The sequence below is a fragment of the Alexandromys fortis genome, unplaced genomic scaffold (genome assembly GCF_014885135.2).
Source record: "Alexandromys fortis isolate MF-2015 unplaced genomic scaffold, M_Fortis_MF-2015_v1.1 scaffold_185, whole genome shotgun sequence".
Taxonomy (NCBI): domain Eukaryota; kingdom Metazoa; phylum Chordata; class Mammalia; order Rodentia; family Cricetidae; genus Alexandromys; species Alexandromys fortis.
The window spans coordinates 2,668,337-2,693,393 of NW_026068094.1; the positions used below are offsets into that span (position 1 = coordinate 2,668,337).

Below are 25,057 nucleotides of genomic sequence, written 5' to 3' on the forward strand. Positions count from 1 at the left end.
GTGTATATGTTTATGTGTGCATATATATGTTGGTTTGTGCATATGTCTATATAATTGTATGTATGTATCACGCTTGTTATATGTATGTGTGCATGTGTGTGTTTAGTACATATATGTGTGTGTATGTGTGCCTATGTGTGTACTATGTGTATTATGTGGGTGTTACATATGTGTATGTATACATAATACATGTGCACATGTGTGTATAAATGCAAGAAGTATATGTGCATATATTATGTATGTGTATGTGCGTGTACATGTGTGAATGTATGTGAGGGTTATGTGTATATATTTGTGTATGTTCATGTATTCATGTGTGTGAAGATGTGTGTATATGCAGAGGGAATATGTATATATATATACATGTGTATATATATGCAGGGGTATATATGTCCAAGTCTATGTATATGTATGTACATATGTGGTGTTTGTTATTTTCCCCATACCCTATCAGCTCCTTTTGCCACTATAACTATAAATGAGTAAACATTTTCTCATCTGAAACTGAATTTTGAAAATCTCAGAAAAAAATTTCATTATTACCTATGAGAAAAAAACTCATATCATATGATTTTTGTCTGCTGCAGTCACCCCAGGCCATTGTTTGGCCTCTGTCCTGCTCCCCATGGAGAATATCCTCATGCAATCCAGCAAACTGGAGCACAAATGACACACATTTTCTGAGCCACTTGCTTTCGACCCTTCCAAAACCCAAAATTTTGGAATTCTTGAAAACTTTTGGCCTGAAGTTTTTTATGTGCAGACTTACGTGTATCTCCCGACAGCTACATTTACTATGATGTGGCTGTTGGTGCTACAAACCTTGATGATTCCAAATTACTCTGACATCTCAGGAACCTGCAGGTGCATGACTGAAGAAAGGTCTTTTCCTAATCCATCCATTGTTCATTGAATACACAACTTTTTATTTCAATTTTATTCATGGCTGGTTTTTTTTGACCATTATAAAAAGTAAATCATAACCATTTAAATCAGTACACAGCTCACAGCCATAAATAAAAAGCCCACAGCCTTCTCCCTGGTTGCCAGTGTTTTATCTACTCATTATTACTACTGGAATTTTCATTCATATTCAAAATCCATGTCTTGTGCATTTTGTTTGATAAAAACAAGTTAATTAGTGCTAAACCCTCCCTAGTTCATAAATTTATTCCTAAGAACATTAAGAGGAAGTCAAGTGAGGCATGCTCAGTAACAGATGTTTGCCTTTTTTTGGCTGCCTTTGTATAGTTTGTTCTATTTCATTACTTTTTAAGAAATTTAGTTAATGTTCCTTTACTAGAGAACAAGTGTACCTAGCTTCCCAGGAGGTAGGGGGAGGCAGGGATTCCCGAGGGCAAACACAGCCTGTTCCTTTCCTTCACCTAACAACTGCTCAAATTTTCTCTGTACACAGCTTCCAATGCCTTCATCCCAATGCTGGAAACAACCACATCCAGCTTATCCACACAATAAGAATTATGGCATAATTTGATTGGCAGCCACATGAGTAGAAACACTGCCAATGACATTACTAACACCCAGGAGCCTCGCACTCCTCAATGTCTTTATCACCTGAGGGCATTTCAGAACAACAGGCCAATTATAATTGAGAAATATGGTTGGATGTATTAGTTTTCACAGAAAATAAACTGGTTTGGAAAGGCTCCATAAAGTAAAACTCCAATGAACTTTTATAATGAAAAAGTAGGAATCGTATACTAAGATTTTAATTCAATGTCCAGCTAACTCCTGTAATACCATAAAGGATCTCACTTACTAGTTCATGCTGCCCTGCAAGTCAGTCTGCCCTTAAACTCAGGAATCCTTTCTCTTAAGCGTACAAATTTGTGGCATTACATGCCTACTGGTACATAGTGGCATGAATGTTATAGGAGTAAACAGACACATATTTTATGAGATTTAAGGTCCAGACCATGAGAACGAACTCATTCCTGACACTGTCAAGGAGACCAGGAATCTGAGGATAGGTAGATAGGTCATGGGTTCCAAGGGAAAACCTATTACTATTATTATTATTCCACTAAGTAGACTCAGAGGTTAAACGACTTCTTGTGACATATTGCTGTACCCATAGATGTGTGCCTTGCTCAACCCTCATTAGAGAATCTTCTTTGTTGATTACAAATAACACAGAGGACCACAGCTGAACAATGTGCCAAGTGAGTTTGGAGCACTCAGCCATAAGTGTGCAAGTCTTTGCCACAAACCTCTCCTGACACCTCTGGGATCTATGTGGGAGAAAAGTTAGAAAGGTTGAAAGAGCTAGAGGTAGCAGATGACCTCAACAAAACAGTGTTTCCCAGATCTGATAGGGAAAACCTACATATGAACTCACTCACTGTGACCTCATGTATAGACTTGCACAAGTTCAAGCCAGAGGAATTCCCAGCAGAAGAAGGGGTGGTAGGCATGAAGCCCCACTCCTAGCTGGTACACTAATCATTCTCTGGGGCAGGTGTCAGGCCCAGGAATAGTCTGTCAACACAAACTGAACTTGCTATGTATGGGGGGGGGGGGGGGGGGNGGGGGGGAAGGGTGCTGAGAATGATTATGAAATTGGGTGACTATGGACGTGGCAAAAATTATGAACAAGTTCAAGGAGGAGATAAATGCCACCAAAATACATTGTATAAATGATTTAAATTCTCAAAAGAATAAAAATATTGTGTTTAAAGTATATTTGCAATTTTTATTAATAAGAAACTTCATTTAAGTGAAATATTCATGGTCTTCTTACAATATATATATACGTAAAAAATTACAAATATGGTGTGAAAGATCTTTCTGTATATGTGTTACTTTTATTGGTTAATAAATAATGAAGTTTCCTTGGCCTGTGATAGGGCAGAACAGAGCTAGGTGGAGAAAACTGAATTGAATGTAGGGAGAAATAAGGCAGAGTCAAAGAAACCACGTAGCTGCCACCACAGACAGACATGCTGGAACCTTGCCAGGAAGTCACAGTCATGTGGCAATAAACAGATTAATAGAAATGGGTTAACCAAAGATATAAGAGCTAGCTAGCAATACACTTAACTATTGGCCAAACAGTATTATAAATAATAAAGTTTCTGTGTGACTCTTTTGGGGCTTAGCAGCTGGAAACAAACAAGCTCCTTCCACCAACATAAATAGGCATTAAGATTTCCAAGTTAAAATTTAAAAAAAAAAATTAGATTCTTGCAATACTCATTTTATTGAAAGTCTCTAAAACATTTCCCAAAGAAAACTAAAAGAAATTTCGTCTGTGAATATCCATGCTGCGGTGAAAAATTTATTTGATATGAACAACTTGAGTCTAAGATTTCTTTTTGCATTTCTAATAAGAAAGTCTGTTTCAACAAAATCAATGAGTTTTTTGTTTGTGAGAGGAAGCTGTATTTTAATAAAATAAAAAGAATAGTAAGTCTTTTTGTTTCTTGTTGGCAGAGGCTGCTAGTTCATTTCCTGGCTGCCCTGACTCAAAATAATCACACAGCAATCTGTATTAATTGCAATACTGTTTGGCCAATAGCTTAAGCAGATATCTGGTTAACACATATCTTAAATTAACCCATTTCTATTAATCTTTGTATCACTACATGACTATGGCTTATTGGCAAGCTTCCGGCACATCTGTCTCTGGTGGCAACTACATTGATTCTCTCAGACTCGGCCTACTCTCTCCATATATCTTTTCTACCCTGGGTATATTCTGTCAAGCCATTGGTCAAAAGCAGCTTCTTTATTCATTAACCAATAAAAGCAACATATATACAGAAGGACCATTTCCCTTTTCTATTTAAATGAAAAGGAAAGGTTTAACTTTAACATAGTAAAATTACATATAACAAAACAGTTATCAAGCAATAATTAGAGTTACAATATTCATATCTACTTTATCTTTTATCATAACTAAGGAAAACTGTAATTATAACTATCTATTCTTCAACTCCACCAAAGACCCCAGAAGGATATAATGTTACCTAAGTAAACAGTAAGTACATTTTAAGCAACTCCCAAAACTCTAACATTGACAGAGACATCTCACTGTCTGGAAAGTCACCCAAAGTTCTTGTATGGTTGGAGCATCCATCTTCAGCCTGCAGGCCTATAGTATCTGGCAGACTTTCCTATGAAACAGCAAATTTCAAAGACAGTTCCACACATATTGGCAGTTTGTCAGTTACTTTCTTTTGTGTTCTGCAGAATGTCTGGCAGACTCATTAAGCAGGAACCCTGAAGGACTGTCTCACCTTAGGCAAGTTTAACAGTCATTTTTCTGTGGGTCTTGCATGTCCAGTTTATATAGCATAACATCAAGCAGTCCAGGCAAGAGCAGTTTCTTGTCAAAATGGCTAACACACTTCATAGGAGCTTCTTTGATGCCCATCATCCTCTTGAAGTAACTGGTGCTGCCAGGAACAGATGTGTCTCATTGTCATGAAAAGTCCTAAGTTCTTAAAACATTTTAAATGCCATATTCTGAAGATCTCTGATAGATTGAAGAATACTTAAATGAAATATATTTCTATATAATGTGGGATTCCCTCTGTATTTGGTGAATTTCATTGGTTAATAAAGGAACTGCTTTGGGCAAGCTATAGGGGAACAGAGCTAGTCAGGGAAAACTAAACTGAATGCTGGGAGAAAAAAAAGGGCAGAGTCAGAAAGAAGCCATGGATGCACAGATTAATGGATATGTGTTAAATTAAGATGTACGAGTTAGCCAATAAGAAACTAGAGCTAATGTTCCAAGCAGTAATTTAATTAATATAGTTTCTGTATGATTATTTCAGGGCTAAGTGGCTGGCAACTAGCTAGAGGCCTCATTACTACAAACTGGCACCCATGTGGCCAACTAAAATCCACTTAAAACCTGAGAGGACTTGAAAAGAAATTCTAAGCACAAAAATTCAGAGATTAACACAGTTTCTTACTGTTTGCTGACAGTGTGCCACAGCTCCTTGAGGAGAGGTTTCCCTGACTCAGTGGTAGCAGGAAAAAGCTGTAGTGCTTTGAAATGCTGGGTTTCTGGGCCATGCTGCCAGCATGACCTCAAGCTCTCTCAGGAGTCCAAGCATTTAAATGGGGTTTTTAAGCAGCATGTTACAAACTGCTTAAAAAGGCTCTGTATAGACTGGCTGCATATTTGGAACTGGGGCAATGTACACAACTTGCAGAGGTGGTGAACAGATTTTCACCATGTTTGACTATGTGAAGCACGCAGAAATGACCGCATATACCCTGGTAATGCTGCAGCTTAAATTCATAAGAAGGGTTTAGCATTTTAAGAAGCACTTCTGGTCAGAAAATAATTACAGATACACAATAAAGACAGATTCAGATTTTTTTTTAAAAAATAACCTCTAAATGTTAGTGTTAAATAAATGTACATAAGGTTGGGAGAGAAAAGAAAGAGAATATAGACAGTTGTAAATAGTAGTAAATGTTTTTATTTTTTAAAAAGGTAAAGTATTTTAAGAGACAGAATACAGAGAGTCAAAGATTAAAAGGAGTAAAGAAAGAATGCCATGTAAAGATGGAATACACACAGAGGGTCTGGATTATGTAGATTATTGTGTTTTCTTTGAATTTTTTTGACTGGGAAGGAGCTAAGAACAGAGAGACATTTCATTGTATGGGCTACTAAGCTAAACCAGCATGTATATAATAAAGGTATCTTGACTCCAGAATTTGTGTCTAAGGATATGTTGCTCTGGAAAAGAGGTTCTTCTTTTGTTTCCAAGAGGATGATAACCTGTGGATTGTTTCCAGACTAATATGGTTGATGGATCAAGAGCCCCTGAAAGGTTGCCTTGAACACCCTCAAAAAATTACTTTGTCCAATAAAAAGCAAGAAGAATTTTAGAGAAGAACTAAGCCCATATTCCCAAACATTACTTATAAATGTTTCTTTACATTTAAAGGGGGATATGCTATAGATATTTGCATTGTTATAATTATTGGTTTATTGATACAAATTTAAAGTCAATTTTATTATATTGTGTATATATATTTTTTCCTCTTGATTAAGGTGTTGTGATTGTGCAGCTCATTTAAAAATGTAAAAATGTAATATATAATTGAGAAATATAGGTAAATAAAGAGTCATCTATAATAGTCAAGCTTGTAGTCATGTTAGATTTTCTAGATGTACAGAGATATATTTCAGTTAGATAGAAATTCTTCAAATCTTTCAAAGACTACAGAATATGGCATTTGAAGTATCTTAAGAATTTAGGACTTTATGTGACAATGAGATACATCTGCTCCTGGCTGCCCCAATTACTTCAAGAGGAAGATGGGCATTGAAGAGTCTCCTTATGGAGTTGGTTATCAATTTTGGCAATAAATTGCTCTTTCCTGGACTGCTTCATAAACTGGACATGCAAGACCTGTAGAGAAATGACTACTGAACTTGCCTAAAGATGAGATGATCCTTCAGGGTCCCTGCTTCATGAAAAAGTCTGCGAGACATTCTGCAGGACACAGAAGAAAATGACTGACAAGCTGGCAATATAGGCAGAACTGTCTTTGAAATTTCCTGCTTCATAAAAAAGTCTGCTGGACACTATGGGCCTGTAGGCTGAAGATGGATGCTCCAATGGTACAGAAAAACTTCGGGTGACTGTCCAGGCAGTGAGACGTCTTTGTCATTTCTTGAGTTTTGGAAGTTGCTTATAATGTACTTCCTGTTTACTTAGGTAATATTATATCCTTCTGGGGTCTTCAATGGAGTTGAAGAATTTGTAGTTATAATTATAGTTTTCCTTAGTCATGATAAAAGATAAAATAGATATAAATATTGTAACTCTAACTATTGCTTGATAACTGTTTATTATATATAATTTTATTATGTTCAAGATAAAGCCTTCTTTTTTATTTTAACAGAAAAGGGGAGGTGATATGGGATTTTTCTCTGTATGCTGGAAATATCATTGGTTAATAAAGGAACTGCTTTGGGCCTATAGCAAGCTATAGTGGAACAGAGTGAGGTGGGGAAAACTAAACTGAATACTGGGAGAAAGAAGGGCAGAGTCAGAGAGAAGCCATGGACCTGCCACTAGAGACAGATGTGCTGAAACTTTACAGGTAGGCCACGACCTTGTGGTGATGCACAGATTAATGAAGATGGGATTAATTAAGATGTAAGAGTTAGTCAAGAAGAAGCCAATGCTAATAGGCCAAGCCATGATTTAATTAATATAGTTTCTGTGTGATTATTTCAAGGTTAAATGGCTAGGAACTAACTAGCAACCTCATAACTACATCTAAATATCTATAAAACCTAACTAACATGACTACAAGCTTGATTATTATTGGCAATCTACTAGCCTGTATTTTTAATTATACAGTATATTTTTAAATGAGCTGCAAAAACACAATATCTTAATCAAGAGTAGAAATATACAAGATTAACCTTAAAAAAATTAACCTTCAATTTGTATCAATAAACCAAGATCTATGCCAATACAAAGTATTCATCTTAATAGCATACCCCTTTAAATGTAAGCAAATATTTAAAACACTATTTGGGAACTTGGATGTAGTTCTCTCCAAACTGCTTCCTGCTTTTCTTTTTTTTTTTTTTTTTTTTGGTTGGATGAAGTAATTTTGGAGTGTTCATGGGTTCATGGTGACATTTGGGGGAACTTGATTCATCAAACCCCATTAGTCTGAAAGGAATTCACAGGTTTTCATCATTTGTGGAAACAAAAGGTGATCATCTTTTCTAAAGCAGAATATTCTTAGACCCAAATTTGATGTCAAGATACCTTTAAAACATATATTTTGGTTTAGCTTAGTAGAAATGTCTCTCTGTACTTGCCAGTCAAAAATTCAAATAAAACACAATGATATACATAATCCAAACTCTCTGTGTATATTCCATCTTTACATGGCTTATTTTTTAATTATTTTAATCTATGTCTACCTGTACTCTTTTTAAAGACTTCGTTTTACTTTTTCAAACCATTTACTTTTTATTTTTATAACTGTCTATATTCTTTTTCTTCTCTCTCCCAAGCCTATGTACATTTATCAAACACTGTGACCTATTTAGAGGTCTTTTCCATCTGGACTTTCCTTTATTGCATGCATATCTGTAATTATTTTCTGACCAGAAGCACCTTTTTAAAAAAAAAATGCTAAGCAGGTGTGGCTAGGACCTACTCCACCATCCTGCCTATTGGCTCTGCCCAGCTCAACATGGTGGAGGTCCATTCACTGACTCTGAGATTGCCGGGTGGGAGCCATACTCACCACCTCAACTCTGGTATCCAGGTGATTCATGCTGCTACCAAGTAACTTGTAGCATACTGTCTACAAATCCATTCAAATGCTTGGCCTCCTGAAGGAGCAGGAGTTTGTGTTGGCAGCATGGACCTGGAAGTCGCCATTCTGAAGCAACATGATTTTTGTTTTTGCTTTTTTTTTTTGTTACCACTGAATCAGTAAGACCTCTCTTAAAGGAGCCACAACCCCTGCTCCCTGCCAGCAGACAGAGCCCATCTAAAGAAAAAAAATGAGGCTAAACTTTGTTTTATTGTATGTGCCTAGAATTTCTTTCCAAGCTCTCTCAGGTTTTACATGAATTTAGATGTACAAGGTGGCATGCCAATTGTTGGCAGAGGCTGCTAGTTCATTTCCTGACTGCCCTGACTCAAAATAATCACACAGAAATCTGTATTAATTGCAATCCTACTTGGCCAATAACTTAAGTGTATTTCTGGCTAACTCATATCTTGAATTAACCCATTTCTATTCATCTGTGTATCGCCATGTGATTGTGGCTTATCAGCAAGTTTCCAGTGTGTCTATGTCTAATAATGGCTACATGCCTTTTTTTCTGATTCTGACTGTTCTTTCTATATATCTTTCCCAGCCTGGCTATATTCTTTTAAGCCATTGGCCAAAAGCAGCTTATTTATCCATTAACTAATAAAAGGAACACATATACACAAGGACTTCCCATGCCAGTTTCTCCTCTCCCACATAGGCTCACCTAGAGAGGCTGAATGAGATGACTGGAAATCCAAGTCTAGAAGGCACAACATTCCTTCTTAAAATAGAAAACAGAGGGTTGGGAAGATGGCTCAGTGGGTAAAATGTTTGCTGTGCATAATGAAGACCTGATTCAATCCTTGGCATCTGTGTAAAATATGGGTGTGGCACCATGTAATCTCAGTGCTGAGGAGGCAGAACCAAGAGCATCTCCGGGCTTACTGTCTAGATAATTTATTCAAATGGTGCCGTCTAGATACAGTGTTGATCTCTGGCCTCCACATACACCATGTATACATGTGTACATGCATTAAAATATTAATAGTAAATAATTCTAATGCAATCAATTATAAGATCAAGTCCCATTTTCTTCTAATCCTCTCCTTCCAAGTTAATGTCAGGGATGATTTTTCAACAATGGGTTTCTCCCTGTCCCTAGGACATGGAGTTGCTAGAGGGGCTCATACTCTATAATGGCCATGTGTACATCTTGTCTTCATTCATGATATCTTTCTTTGAAGGCATATAGACCAGGGTCACTCCTGTTCCATCATTCTAAGAGATCACAACATGAAACATTTCCTTTCAGGGAAAGGTTTCTTAACCCTAGAGCTATTTATTGCAATCGCGGAATCAGCAAATCAACCAAGGAGAATCTTGCAGGACTGAAAGGCATGTTCCCTCACTGTCTTCTGTTTCTCATGATCAGCTTTTGTTTTAATTATTACCATCTTGAAGGAAAAGTTTGGAGATGAAGAGATGCCTTAGTGGTTAGAGCATATGCTGCACTTGCAGAGAAATCCATTTCAATTTTCATCACCCGCATGGCAGCTCACAACTACATGTAACTCCTGTTTGGGGGACACACAGTCCTCTTCTAGACTTTATAGTACCATTGACTACTGAAGTGGTATGCATATACATATAGGCAAACACTCATACAATAGAAACAATGCTGTAGATCCATATATTAAATATCACATCTCTGCTGATCAACACCAAAAGTTTGCTTTGCTTTGTCTATTGTAACCATAGTACCCAGGCCCATACTCTCTAAGACTGCTCCATGTATTCTCAGAGTTATAAGATGAAACTGAATAGGGGGGATTGCAAACAGTGGTCTTGCACATTTGATATAAAATAACTTTACATTTTTATGTTTGCATGAGATATTATATCCACAAGTTTCACTTACCTTAGATAATATTACCTTTCAAGATAATGAAGGCTAGAAGTATCTCTATTTTTTCAGAGGCTATAAGATATAACCCAGCTAGGCATTCCTCTAGGATACAGGGTCTTATTTATACTTTACAAAGAAGTTTTAGGAATCCATGTGTCATTGTTTAAAACAATTGGATATTCTACTATACTGCTAATATAGTCAGCCATCAAGTACAAATGAGGTACATCATTTTTGAATTATTAAATTAGAATTAAATGCTTCTAATTATTAAATTACAAAATTAAATACTTCTAATTATTAAATTACAAACTATGTTTCATAGAAACATTTTACCTTTAAAAGACATAGTGTTCTCATAACCTAAAGGAAGCTCAACAACGGTGACTTTCTCAAGTCAAGTAAAGTTAATACAGCAGTCAATTTGCAGCTGGTATATCTACTTTGAAGCCCATGTATCACACATGCTCCAGGACTGCAGTGATATGACCCAGCATATTTGTAGATGATTATTTAATTTGGAATGCCAAGGGATTGAAATACTTCTACAGACTATTTCAAAGCAAAATATGTTATATTCACTTGTCCCCACAACAAAATGAAAAGCTGAGTTTTACTGTCCTTGTCTCTGTACAGTAGTGACAATAACAGAGAAGTATGAGTGTGATCGTGTACAGTCCAAGTCTGAAGAATAGTTGAAACGGGGCACTGTGAAATGTACATTTTTTAATTAAATAAGACAATATTGTAATGATTTTAATTATTTAATACAAGAAATCAACTTAGAACTTGTTATTTTATCTCCACATGGAATGTTAATGTTTTGTAGGATAGGAAAGTACTCTCTGTGTATTAAGGGGGATGTGTATGCATGTGTTCCTGTGTATACATGTGCTTACAGGTACATGTGTATACACATGTGTGTGGAGGACACAGGTTGTGGGTGTCTTCCTCAGTCATTATCTATTTTTGAGACAAGAAATCTCTCACTGAACTCAGAGCTCACTGACTTGCTAGAGTAGCTAGCCACCAGACTCCACTTCCCTGTCCCTCACCCTCCAGTGCTGGGGTTACAGACACACACCAGCATGTCTGGCTTTTATATGGGTGTTGAATGTCCAAACATGGGTTGTCATGACTATGTATGTCATAAGCACATTAAGGACTGAAGCATTTCTCACGGTGCTAATTTGTCTACAGCAACCATGTCTACCAACCTCAGTAAGTTCACACTTCAGAGGAAATAGGCCTACCAGCCACCTGATGGCCAACTTCTAAGCCCCAGAACTGTGAGAAGAATTAACGTTTGATGTTTAATCAACACAGTAACATTCAGTGTCATATTTTCTATGATAGCAAATGGAAAGTCAAGAAAAATAAACCACTGATATAAGAAGACAAAGGATAAGAGATGGTTCATGCCTGTTCATATACAGGGTAGATTCAGTAAGAAGCATAGGATAAATACACTGACTCTTTGAGACATGGGGTTCTTATTCTGTGATCTCCTTTAAATAGTTGGTGCTAAAGATGTTCAAACTTGCATTTCCTGTAGTATTCACAGAGCAGCATCCAAAGACTGGCTCTGGTAGAAACACCCAAAGTGAAGACCCAGACTGTCAGATGGGAGAGTCACATGCTCTGAATTAGAGCCTTCATTCTAAAAGCCATGAGTGGGGAGTCATGAAACTGCATTTGGATTTTCTCAGTCCTCCAATTATTACACTTCAAACAGATGGCATCATCTTCAGTCTCTAACTTCTTGATATAATTTTAAAAGAACAGTAGCTGTGCAATCACATGAAGAACAAACCATGTGATGACCCTTTGGCTAAGTGCTTTTCAAATAAAATATAATGCATATATTATGGGTCAAGGTGATTAGTAAATTTTACACAAAACATGATAAAAGTGCTCAATCTTTACTTCTGGGGAAAAAGATTTTTGAGTGTATGTGTTAGGTTGCTTTTGATTTTTGAGACAGTATCTAAAAACTGATAACTAGGCTGGCCTCAAATTCATGGCCATTTTCCTGTTTTTAGCCTCACAGGTGCAAGGCATGAACTTGCATAGTTGGCTAAAATGATGGACTTGATGAAGAGTTTAGGAATAAAATAGGTCCACGGTAAAATTTCATTTTTTTAATCAAAATTCACCCAATATTTTGTTGGGAAAACAATTGGCAAGCAAACTCTACAACTATACTTTAAAACACTTACCATATAATAATCCTTAAATATCCCTGATGATCCGGATAGGCTCTGAACAGACTCGTGAGGCAAATGGGAGGACCTCATGGATGCAATGCTTCTCCAGTCATAAAACATCCTGTCTGCTAGAAATATGGATAGAGGTTAAAGTAATATTTATCTAAGGAGAGCACACACTGATCATATTGCTTCGTGATACAAAGAGGAAAGCAAATCATTTTTATGGGCTCACTTTTCTGTGTTAAAATCACACCTTGTCATCTCATCAGAGAGAGACGGAGAAGAGATGGCACTGCCTAGAGAAAGACTTGAATTAATTGGCTCCTTCCAGTACAGCTTCGTGTTTTTATTGCATGCAGTGTGCCCATCAGAAGGCTAGTGGGTTCATTTCCATCACTTACGTCTCCCAAGAACGCTGACTTCATCTTTAAAAAGAAAACTTAAAGCAAAATTCTATTTGTGAATGGCACATAGACAAAGCAAAGGGAAAAGAAAACAGAATAGGAAAGCAAACACATCAAAAGAAAGTCCAGAGAATTATTATTAAGGACTAAGTCCTAAAACTGCAACGTAGATGAATCTGTGACCAGTGCCAAGGAGAATATTACTGAGAGAGGAAATGGCCAGACAGTGGAGGCTCTCAGTTCTTCCTTGGGATTTCTGCCACAATCTTGTCTCTAAATAAATGGTGGGGAAATTTGAGAACCACCTGATGGTTTCTCACAATTACCTATTATTTTTAAGAGAAAACAATTAGTTCAATCTTGTCATTCAAATAAGCCACATGGTATCGTATTTCTAATTTTCCTAATATTTACTCATAAGTTCTTTTCTGAAAATGTCAGTTCAATAGTCATCTATGATGTATTACACAAGAATTTTGAGACTTCAAAAATAATTGTTTTATTTAGTTGCTTTTCAGTTTATTTAGAGAATCAAAGGCTGAATGTCTTATAGGGAGGCAAAAATGTAAATTTAGATCATAAAAGGGCAAATGTTGTTGCAAATATCATACTACACATACACATTTTTTAAATAGGATTGTCTATTTGGCCAAAAGAGTCTCTGATTTCTATCAAAAAGTTTAAAATCTCTTTAAAAAGGGAAGACAATAAATCATATGTTATTCCTGATTCAATATAAACAAAGAATTTTTTAGTGAAAGCAAATTTCAATAAAAAGCAGCTTAGAGAAAACTGGTTAGATTAAAAGAACAAAAGGTGTTGGCCAGGACAAGGTCTTGTACCTTTTACTTTAACTGGGACTTTTATAAGCCCTTGGAAGATGCAGGATTGCGCAGGACATATCAGAGGTTTGGCAAGTCCTCACATTTTCTTCTTTGAATATTTATTTATGTATTTATTTGTATAAGTGTTTTCTGTCTCTGTATGCCTGTGCATCATGTGCATTCGTAGCCTGTGGGTGCCAGAAGAGAGTGTTGGATTCCCAGGAACAGAGTTACAGATGATTGGCATCAAGTGGGTGCTGGAAATCAAACCAGATCTTCTGGAAGAACAACCAGTGCTCTTAACCACCGAGCCATCTCTCCTGCTTCCTGTGAAACTCTCTTAACTCAAAGCAATATCACACATTTCCTCTCCCACCCCCTTTCAATGAGTGTTTGTTTATGTCTAGTGCCCAGCTTCTTACATTATGCAAGGCGACCCATGAGATTGGATACTTGAATCTGTGTGACCGACAGCAAAGAGTTTAGAATGTGTGACAATCTAAATTTAATTTGCAGTCAATGCCCATGTTGCACTGTGCACCTTCACTGCAGGTTCGTTCCTGCATACACTTTGGGTTTCAAATGTCTCCATGACAAACAGTGCCAACAAATGCTGCATGAAAGGCCAGCTCAGATTCCAGGTGACAGGACACTATGAATTGCAGTTCTTTTACTATACAAACAAACTTTTCTTCTCTTGACTGCAAAAGCAGACTTCATTCCTCAGCATGAAAGTCATGAATTACTTTAGATTGTATTATATTAGAATTTGATTTTTAAAAGTACTGTTTGAGGTAGTTTGATTCTGAATTTCCTGAGAAGCCACCACACTGATTTCCACACTGGTTGCACAAGTTTGCATTCCCACCAGCAATGGATACGTGTTCCCCTTACCCCACATCCTCTCCAGCAAAGGCTATCATTGGTGTTTTCGATTTTAGCCATTCTGACAGGTGTAAGATGGTATCTCAAAGTTGTTTTGATTTGCATTTCCCTGATCACTAAGGGAGTTGAACATGACCTTAAGTGTCTCTTGGCCATTTGAACTTCTTCTGTTGAGAATTCTCTGTTCAGTTCAGTGCCCCATTTTTAATTGGGTTGATTAGAATTTTAAAGTCTAGTTTCTTGAGTTCTTTATATATTTTGGAGATCAGACTTTTGTCTGACGTGGGGTTGGTGAAGATATTCTCCCATTCAGTAGGATGCCTTTTTGTCTTAATGACAGTGTCCTTTGCTTTACAGATGCCCAGAGAAGCCAAATAACAAGGCGAACCCAAAGAAAAACATATATAGATCCTCCTGGAAATTGGAAGCAAACAAGATTGCAGGGCAAAAATTAATCTTTGTCTGGCGATGGATGGAGATAGAGACAGAGACCCTCATCAGAGCAACGGACTGAGCTCCCAAGGTCCAGTTGAAAGGCAGAAGGAGGGAGAAGACGAGCAAGAAAGAGTCAGCATTGCGAGGGGTTGGTCTATCAACTGAGGCAGTGTGCCTGATCTAATGGGAGCTCAGCAAATCCAGCTGGACCGGGTCTGAACGAGAATGTGATCAAACCGGACTCTCTGATTGTGGCTGACAATAGGGACTGACTGAGAAGCCATTGATTAAGGCACTGGGACTTGTTTTTATGGCATGTTCTGCCTTTTTGGGACCCTAGTCTATATGGATGCACAGCTCCATAGGCCTGGATGTAGGGGGGAGGGTCTTGGACTTCCCACAGGGCAGGGTTCCTGGCCCTCTCTCAAGCAGGGTGGAAGAGGGAGGAGGGGTGTGGGGGAGCGGGAGGGGCTTGGGAGGAGGGAAGGAAGTGTAAATAATTGAATGGAAAAATTAAAATTAAAAAAAGTAATGTTTGAGTTGCTGGCTTGAGCATCATTTTTTTATATATATACATTAAGCGAATTTTGGCTTGGGAGTGGGAAAGACTGCCAACAATTTCTGACATGGCCCTAAACATACTGCAGTTCTGCATTGCACTGTTTATGAGATGCAACATTTCCAGCATTGCTGGATATAGAAATATCCAAACTCTGAAAAGAGATGAAGATAGTCTATGTCATAGTTTCACATATTCAGCTAAGATTTAATTCTTTTTATAAAGTAAACAAGCACATTTATGTCATTACTGTGCAAATTCACCTTAATCTTTAATAGTAAAGTTACACGTATACCAAAGAAGTGTTTTAAAATAAACTTTTTCTTGATTTATAAGTAAACAGCCGATTTGCATGCCTGTTTTGTAGATCTCTATACTTTGGGGCACATAAAAATTTTCTAGGCAAAAGGGAGGTTACAGATCAAAAAGTTTAAGAACCCCTTTTGCAAAGAACGACAAACCTCTTTTCCAGTCTCTGATTTCAATTCGCAAACTTTTCTGGGGCCAGAACAATATCTTACTTGAATTGGGCCCGTGTTTCTGGCTCGTTAGCAATGTGAGTAAAATAGCTATATAAACACTGGCAAGTCAAATTTGGCCTCAGCTCACAGCTACAGCCATCTGATTCTTGACAAAGGTGCCAGAAACATACATTGGATAAAAGCCTCCTCAACAAATGGCACTTGGAAAACTGTACACACACTTGCAGAAGGATGGAAGCAGACTCCTATGTCCCCCATACAAATCACTTCAAAGACCTTACTGTAAAGTCAGAAGCTGTGAACCACCTGAAGATACCAACATAGGCCGGGATTTTCTGAACACTACACAGTAATAACTGAGAGACTAATACCAACAAATGACATTTGGGTTTGTATTAAACTTAAAAGCTTCAGTACCGTATAGAAAACAACAGAGTTAAATGACAGTCAACAGAATGGGAGAGAAATCTTACCTGGATACTCACCCAACAGTTATTTATTTAATATCCAGAATGTATCAAGAAGCAAAAAAAAAAAATAAGAACCAAAGGAATAATAATAAACTCAATAAATGGATAAATTATCTGAAAAGACACTTCGAAAGAAGGGCAACAGGCCAATAGATACATGAAAAAAAATGTCTAGAATCTTGAGAAATATGAAAATCCAAACTACATAGATTTTCCCATCTCATTCCTGTTAGAATGGCCATCATGAAGAACACCGAAAATGAGAAGTGATGCTAAAGATGCCAGGGCAGATGAGGACGATCCACTCCTGGCTGGAAAGTAAACAGCCCAGTCGGGATGGAACGCAATATGGATATTCCTCACATAATTAAAATGGAATTTTTTATGACATAGTTAAAATACTTATGGTATATTCCCAAAAGAAACGAAATCAGCTTATTACAAAGATACTTATACAACCTCCTCTGTAACATGAAGGGCCAGTCCTGCTTGTTGTGGTGGATTTTGTCCCACTGGGTACCCCCAGGTGTTTAACCCCAAAGAAAATCACACATAGATTTCTTATAAGTTATAAAGCTGATTGGCCCACTAGCTCTAGACTCTCACTGGCTAATTCTCACATCTTGATTAACCCATTTTTCTGATCTATGTTAGCCATGTGGCTCAGTACCTTTTTTCAGTGGAGCAGATCACATCCTGCTGCTTCGGTGATCTGGGCAAAAGTGGGAGGGATCAACTTCCTCCTTCCCAGAATTCTCCTATTCTCATTGTATCATTTCTACTTCCTGTCTGGTTTTCCCACCTATACTTCCTGCCTGGCCAATTAGCGTTTATTTATAACATGATTGACAGAATACAGACAATTCTCCCCCACACCACACCTCTTTTTTCCCCAAGACAGAGTTTCTCTGTAGCTTTGGAGCCTCTCCCAGAACTAGCTCTTGTTGATCAGGCTGGCCTCGAACTCATAGAGATCCACCTGCCTCTGGCTCCCAAGTTCTGGGATTAAAGGAGTGTGCCACCACCACCCAGCCTACAAGCACCTTTATTGTTGTATTAATCATAACAGCTAGGTTATAGAATCAGTATAGGTGCCAATCAACAGATAAATGATAAATAAAATGTGGAATGTGCACAATTGAGTTTTAGTCAATCATAAAGAAGAGTGATATTGTGTTGTTTAAGAAAAAAGTGTATGGATCCTCATGTTAAATACAATAGGCTATGTGGTGCCTGTGTGAGTGTGTGTGTGTGTGTGTGTGTGTGTGTGTGTGTGTGGTGCCTGTGTATGTGTGAGGTGCCTGTGTGGGTGTGTGCGGTACCTCTGTGTGTGTGTGTGTGCGTGGTGCCTGTGTGTGTGTGTGTGTGTGGTGTCTGTGTGTGTGGTGTGCTGTCGATTGCGTTGGGTGGGTTACTCAGTCTAGGGGTTTGTAACCCACCCTGCAATCAGTTATTCCAGGGTCTCGGAGGGGCGCTACCTGGAAGGGAATGAGCTAGGACAGAAGAAGGAGGCCAAGCAGATTTGTCAAAGCCTCCCTTTTTTAGGGACGGGTTACAGTTTATATATGGTAAGGAATGGGGGGCAGGGCACGGGATCTCGCCATGTGGTCCCGGTCACGTAGGCCAGGTTACATTCGGACAGGTAGGCCAAGAAGTCACAAGTTGCCACACCTGGTTCCCTGGATAGCTGGAATGTGAGGCGGGTTCCGCTAACAGATTAACAGTTAATTGGGTGTGGGGCAGATTTTTTCAACAGAACATAATTATGGGTGTGAGGTTCCCTGCAGACTCCCCAGGGTGATTCCTGTAATGATTTTTAGGGGGGGAAATGGCTCGTGACAGTGTGCCTATGTGTTAAAGTTCTAATGAAACCCATTAATCTATACAATTACTACATACTAAAACCAGAAAATATAAAAGAAAAACTCAAAAGGATATAGAATTAGTCTCACAAAATTAAACTATATGGGCAAAGTAGGCGACCTTCCTCACCAGCAATGAACCCCCCATATGGAACTAACACTACACAACTTACTTATAAAGAAGAATTCAGAGCATTTTCAAATATTTTATCCTGTTTACCCACCAGACAGACTCGTGCAGTTGAGAAGGCCATGTATTATTTCCTCCAGTATGTAGGTATCACACTAGAAAATATAGCTATAACTTTTCCACTCCAAGAAGCAGTAAAGGCTCTACTAAAATCTTCAAGGCAATCATTCACACACTGATGTATGCTAATGACTTCCCCTCAGAAGCCAGCACACAAGGTGACAAGCAACAAATTCTAGTTTATTCCACAAAGTCAGTCCAAAGTTATAAGCTTATAGTTTAAAGAAAATCAGAGTCACATATCAGACTAAGTTATCAGACAGTCTTCTCAGAGTTAACAGTCTTCTGACATGATACCTAGGCGTGTTTATGTGTGTGTATGTGCGCACGTGTGTGTGTGTGTGTGTGTGCGTGCGCGTGCTTACGAGTGCAAATGCACTCCGCAGTCACAGGTCACACATTCACATGTGGAATAATTAAAATGTTATCAGTACTCCCAGATATTAGCCAACAAGGCAGAACAAAGCACTCGGGGATTTTAACATCTTGGTAAATATAGTATTTTAGGAAGAAAACATAAGGAGTTCAGAAAGAGCCAAAATTCCTGAACATTAAAGACAAGTGTTAAAGCATTCCTCACACTGACATCTTCCTGATTTTGCTGTTCCTTGACTCTTATTTTAGGCTCTCTTTTTAAAGAGAGGTTACCATAGCACAAGCTCACATGATTCTGCTGTCTTCTGCACATCTCACTGCCATATTGAGGCACAATAAAAAATGCTTTGCATTCTTTCAATATGCCAGCAACAGTTTGGCACTAGTTTGACATGCCAAACACCCAATCATACAAGTGTAAATCCCCATGCAAGGACTTACCCACCGAGGAACAAAAATGTTTTAGATTGCAATTTTAAAGTGCTATCTTTTCTCAGGACAGAATTTTCCCACCAATCATCTTTCCTCAGTGTCTAATATCTTGATATTTATAATGGCAATAGTTTCTAAATATCTTCCAGGTGGGAGTTTTTATTTAATTTCTCCATTTTTATTTAAATTTATGTACTTAACATGAGTCAATTATTTACACAGGTGGGAAATATTTCTAAAACCTAATAATCATATTTATTTTAGAATTTTAAACTACGCAGAGATTCACAGAAAACTGATAAGCTGTGTACTTATGATTGTCACCAAGGCATGAGGGAATGAGAGGAGAAAGCAGAAAGCAAAGGAAAATTATTACCTAGCACCCCCACATTGCAAACAATAGATTTGTTCAGTTCATCTGGATATTGGCAAAGGCAACCGCAACTCAAACTTCATATAGAAGCTTTCACTCAAACAAGACACTAAATGCTTTGAATTAACCGTCCATGCAGCTGCCCCTGACAGAGGAGGATGTCCCAATGAGAAACCAATATATCTTTATTAGGACATGACAGAACCAAACGGGTTTATTGTCCTGGGTCCCCAGAGCCTCTTTAACGCTAAGATCATTCTGTTTCCTTCTGTGAATCCCTTTGTAACAATTAATTCTTAGAGTTAATTACACTTGCAGTTTTAATCTGTAGGTAATTACAAACAATGAATAGTTAGGAGAGAGAATTAGCAGTTCTTGGTTTGATTATCTATATGATTAAAAGGGATGGTGAGCCAGAGTTGACAAATAGCATCTTAATCATTTGAATAAGCAAACCTAAAAAAGTTTCTTGGGTAGCTGAATTCTATCTGTTATATTAGTTGAATTTTAGAAGCAATTACTAAAAAAAATCCATTTAAATTGATTCATGTGCATTACTTTGTAAAATGAAATGAATAATGTATCTATTCTAACATTATTAAAACTTCCTTTAGTTTGTTTGAAATGAGTTGTTCTCAAATAGACTCAAGAAAAATAAATACATGTGTGGAAGAAAAGAGCAGTAGTTTCCTCAACGTTATAAAGTTCATGATGAATACACCTGTAAATCATTGATTAATCAGAGACAATCCTGTACATTTATCAAAGGTCTACATGACACAAACCTTAAGACCCTCAGAAAAGCATTTTACACCTAAATCTTACGATGGCTAGTTTTGATTTTCAACTTAACTGGATCTGGTATTACACAGGACACACGCCTGTGTCTGGGAGAGCACTTCCACAATGGTTTAACTGAGGAGGAAAGATTCAACCTGATGTGGATGATGCCATGCCAATGAACGGGGATCCCAGGCAGAATAAGAAAGGAATAAGGAAAACATCAGCCACGTGTCAGAGTTCATCTCCCTGACTTTGTAAAACAGTGTGTCCCGTTGCCTCACACTCCTGCCGCCAAAACTGAAGCTGCTCTCGCTGACACACCTTCCCATCATGCAGTCTGTGTCTCTGCACTACAGGACAAAATCAGCCTGTCTTCTTTTGGCTGCCTCTAATCAAGTACGTTTTATCACAGCAATGAGAAATCTAATTAACATAAGTTTAATACATGGATAGTAATATTCTAAATCTCTTACTATTTAAAATTAGCATTAAGCACTGAAGAATGGCCTGATGGTCACAGACTAGGAGAGGGATTCGAGAAGCCTGCTTCTTCACTTGGTCCTTAGTCTCCAAGGATTGAATATGGCACCTGTCCTGGGTGGGCTCAGAATAAAGGGGGACAGATGATCAAGGGGTGACTCTCCTATGTTTTGATGGCTTGCTTCAAGAGAAAGAAATTGCAGTTTCTATAATCTGCATGGAGATAAATGGGATTCCAGAGAAGGGTCAGGAAGACCTTTCTGCCTCCTCAGTTCTCTCTTTAGCCAAAAATATTCAGCACTTGAAGGCACCATGTTTTGGGCCCTTATGTTCTAAGCACAGGCCTAACACAAATTAGAAAATCACATGGGAGCTTATTTCTGAGAGTGAAAGAACACAGGGCAGAACAGTGGCATCTTAGTTGCCATTCTTTCTGAATTCCCTAGTGTTTGAACAGGTTTGGCAGATACCTCCAAGTTAACCGTGAATTTATAATGCTCAGAAACAATGTTTTCTGGTTCTATCTGCGTGTTAGCTTCAGTCTGGTAAAATGCCACAGTAATAATGAGAAAGCTGGAAATTATTAAGGTCACAACACATTGAATCCAATCATTCACCTCCAATTGGCAGAAGAGAATTCTTCCTTCAATTATGATGAATGAAAATAAATCAAGGAGAGTCATTCATGTACATATTAACATAATCTCCATTCTCAATCAAGGAAAATCATTCATATTCACATTAGTATAATCTCCATTCCTAATACGGAATATGGTGGGAAGAGTTTTAATGCCTCCTATAAGAAAGGAAGAAAGAAAATGAAACCCCTCTCTCTGCTCACATCCATCAAAATCTACGTGAATCCACAACTCTAACAAAGTAACCCTGACTCTAGACAAAACTGTAAGGGAAAAGCTCAATGTAGAGGCTGGAACTGGCAGGTACGGTAGCAATGCTACCGTAAATTTTCACGCCCTAAATAGGTAATGATAATCAAGAATGAAGAAACAGCGTGGCAGGTCTTAGCCTAGCAGAGCCTGAGTGTTCTAGGTAGATATCTGAAGATTACTGGGGACAGCAGAGAACAAGACATCAGCAGTCTATCAACTACAGAACTAGCAGCAGGTAACGGACACACCCAAAGTAAGCTAGTAAAACTGAGAAAAACATCACATGCTGTACTGATGTCACTCACTTGGAATAAAGCTTCTCTCTATGCAGGCTTTCGATTCATGGTAGTGTAATTTAATGTGTATAAAAAAATCCAATTTGCAAAGCAATTTACACCACACCTAAACAGTAACGCTGAGAACCACAGACACTGATGGTGTCCTCATTGCACAGAGAAAATGTTAACTCATATTCCCAAATGCTGACAACTGACAAGATGCTGTGTGAACCTGAATGTGAACTTGATGCCTACTTGACTCACACACAGAAAAAGATCAATGGTCGACTCAACAATGGCTCCAAAGATACTGACATCCTGACCCCTGTAAATGTTCCCTTCTGTGTCACAAGAGATTTCTCAAATGTGGTTATATTAGGATCTGGAGACAGAAAGATACCAAGGTTATCCTGGTGGGCCTTACATATAATTACAGGTGTCTTTACAAAGCCAAGGGACATATGATGATGGAAGCCACAAGTAGATCAGAGTGACGGGACAGGGATTGCCATGGGAATGCAGGTATCATCCATAAACCAGAAATGCAACAAAGGAGATTCACAATTAGAATCTCAAGAAGGAACAAGAACTACATACATGCTAACTCTGGTGACACATTTCATTTTTTGTGCCCAGTTATGCACAGAACTAACACAGCAAGTTGTGATACCATTGTCTGAGTTTAAGCTAGATGGATGGTGTACGTTTTTTAAGTGTGCAATAGTTTGTTACAGCAACCACAGGAGACCAATATGGTCTCAAGTCTAAAACTCCAGGAAAGGAATTTGAATGTGAAAAATACTTTTAATTTTTTAATTTTATCCTATTTTATTATTTTATCTGTATCATTGTTCTGCCTGTATATATGTCTATGCACTATATGCACATCTGGTACCTTTGAACAATAGAAAAGAACATCAAATCTCATAGGACTGGAGTTATAGGTGGTTGTGAGCTGCTGTGTGAGTGCTGGGAATTGAACCTGGTTGTTATGGAAGACCAGTCAGTGATTTTAACCCAGCCTCCTCCAAAAACATTCTGGCAGACTCAGGGTCAATTTTTTAGAAAACTGTTTAGAATTCTCATTATAAAAAGCAATAAGTAAAAAAATAAGACTATAAAAACTAGTAAGAATTTCAGAAAAATGAAATTAGAAATAAGCACATTTGTAAGGCACAAAATACGAATAAATAAAAATGTAAATAGGAGACTTCAAATGTAGTTTGGAGTCAGAGGGAGTGTGCTTGACAGTCCAGAATACCAAGTGACTGGACTTGGCAAACATTCCTGGAATGTAGACAATGAGCCTCTGAAGACGAGAGAGAGAGAGAGAGAGAGAGAGAGAGAGAGAGAGAGAGAGAGAGAGAGGGGGAGGGGGCGGGGGAGGCATTAGAAAGTGGTAAAATAAAGTCTTTCTGTAAGGATCACACAGTGAGTATGAGGTCACTAAGTCCTTCTGTAAGGATCACACAGTGAGGATGAGGTCACTAAGTCCCTCTGTAAGGATCACACAGTGAGGATGAGGTCACTAAGTCCTTCTGTAAGGATCACACAATGAGGATAAGATCAAGACAATGAGAAATGAAGGTAACACTATATGATAGATTGCTGAATTGAAAAATAATAAGAATATTTTAGAAATATTTTAAGTTTGTATGATGCTAACTTGAAATACAATGTTTTATAATTATATCCCCAAAAATAGAGGAATGAAAAGTTATAAGAATAAAAATTATTGGTCACAGATTTGAAGAAGAAAAATGTGCAAAGGTGTAAAACTCTGATAGTTTTAAAATCATTTTGTAAATTGAAAAAAGAATCAATAAATAATAGACCAATAACAGGATTTTTCTGAAAAAAGGAAGTAGCAAAATAGAAACTTTATAAATAACTTTTCTTAAATATTTAAAGCCTGAAGGGGAAACGTCTCAAATCTACTAAGAAAATTTTGCTTTTTATTTGGAAGTCCACACAATCCTCTATAAAACAAGACATATATATCAAAATATAGGATGGAAGAGCCTGAAATTCTGGTGGAAGAGAGGCAGCAATTCTGCTGATAGTGTATTCGATTCACTATCCTGTGTGCCCATGAATTCAATAGGCAGACTTAGATGTTGGCCTTCTTCCTTCTGGCTCACTTACTTCTTCTCCACTCTTCTTCATATTACACTTTGCCAGGAACCCAATCATTCAACTCTAAAACATAAGCTTGAATTCAAACCCTTTATTAAAGATCTGTGAGCTTTCAAGTGGCTTCTTAGGTTATGTTTACCTAAAGCCCAGATTCTGGGGACTGCAGTGGGTGAGCACCTCATTTCACTGGGAGCCTGTACACAGAAACCAATAAACAAGATTATCCAAGATTAATAAGTGACTCTTCATTTTCATAGAACATAAAAACAACTTGGTTCCTTAGTAACAATAGCTGAAGCCTGCCATCTGCCCTCCCCCCATCCCCCCCACACACACACAAAACCTCTCACTAGGCTGGGGAACAACATCTAGTGTCCCCATGGAGCTACAAGGAATAAAACTAGGAATAAAATTCAACCTTGAATACCAAAGGTAAGAAAAATATATTCAAAATTAACAGCAATTATTCCAGGTTGGTGAAATACCAGATGACTGTCAGTATTTATTTGGCAGTGGGGTTGATAGTGTTCTGTATCAATTTTCTGCAGTAAGCCATCTATTTGGAAGCTTAGAAAACTACATTAAAAATATAACTACATAATATGAAGCAAAATTAAGTTAAAATTACAGGCAAAACCAGGCTATGGAGAAAGCCCAGAACTTTGAGGGCCTTGTTCTTTTCATGAAACGCTGTAGAAAAAAATTAAATTCTGCTCTTTTTAAAAATGATAGTTTAT

The 25,057-nt window shown here is 37.7% G+C and overlaps 1 protein-coding gene across 1 annotated transcript in view; it reads right to left on the minus strand.

Moving 5' to 3' along the window:
- Iqcm (IQ motif containing M) overlaps positions 1–25,057 on the minus strand; it is a 287,351-nt gene that overhangs the window by 188,305 nt on the left and 73,989 nt on the right. The window contains exon 6 of the mRNA XM_050123207.1: positions 12,412–12,527. Within this exon, the coding sequence (XP_049979164.1) occupies positions 12,412–12,527 (116 nt within the window). The remainder of the gene's footprint in view (positions 1–12,411; positions 12,528–25,057) is intronic.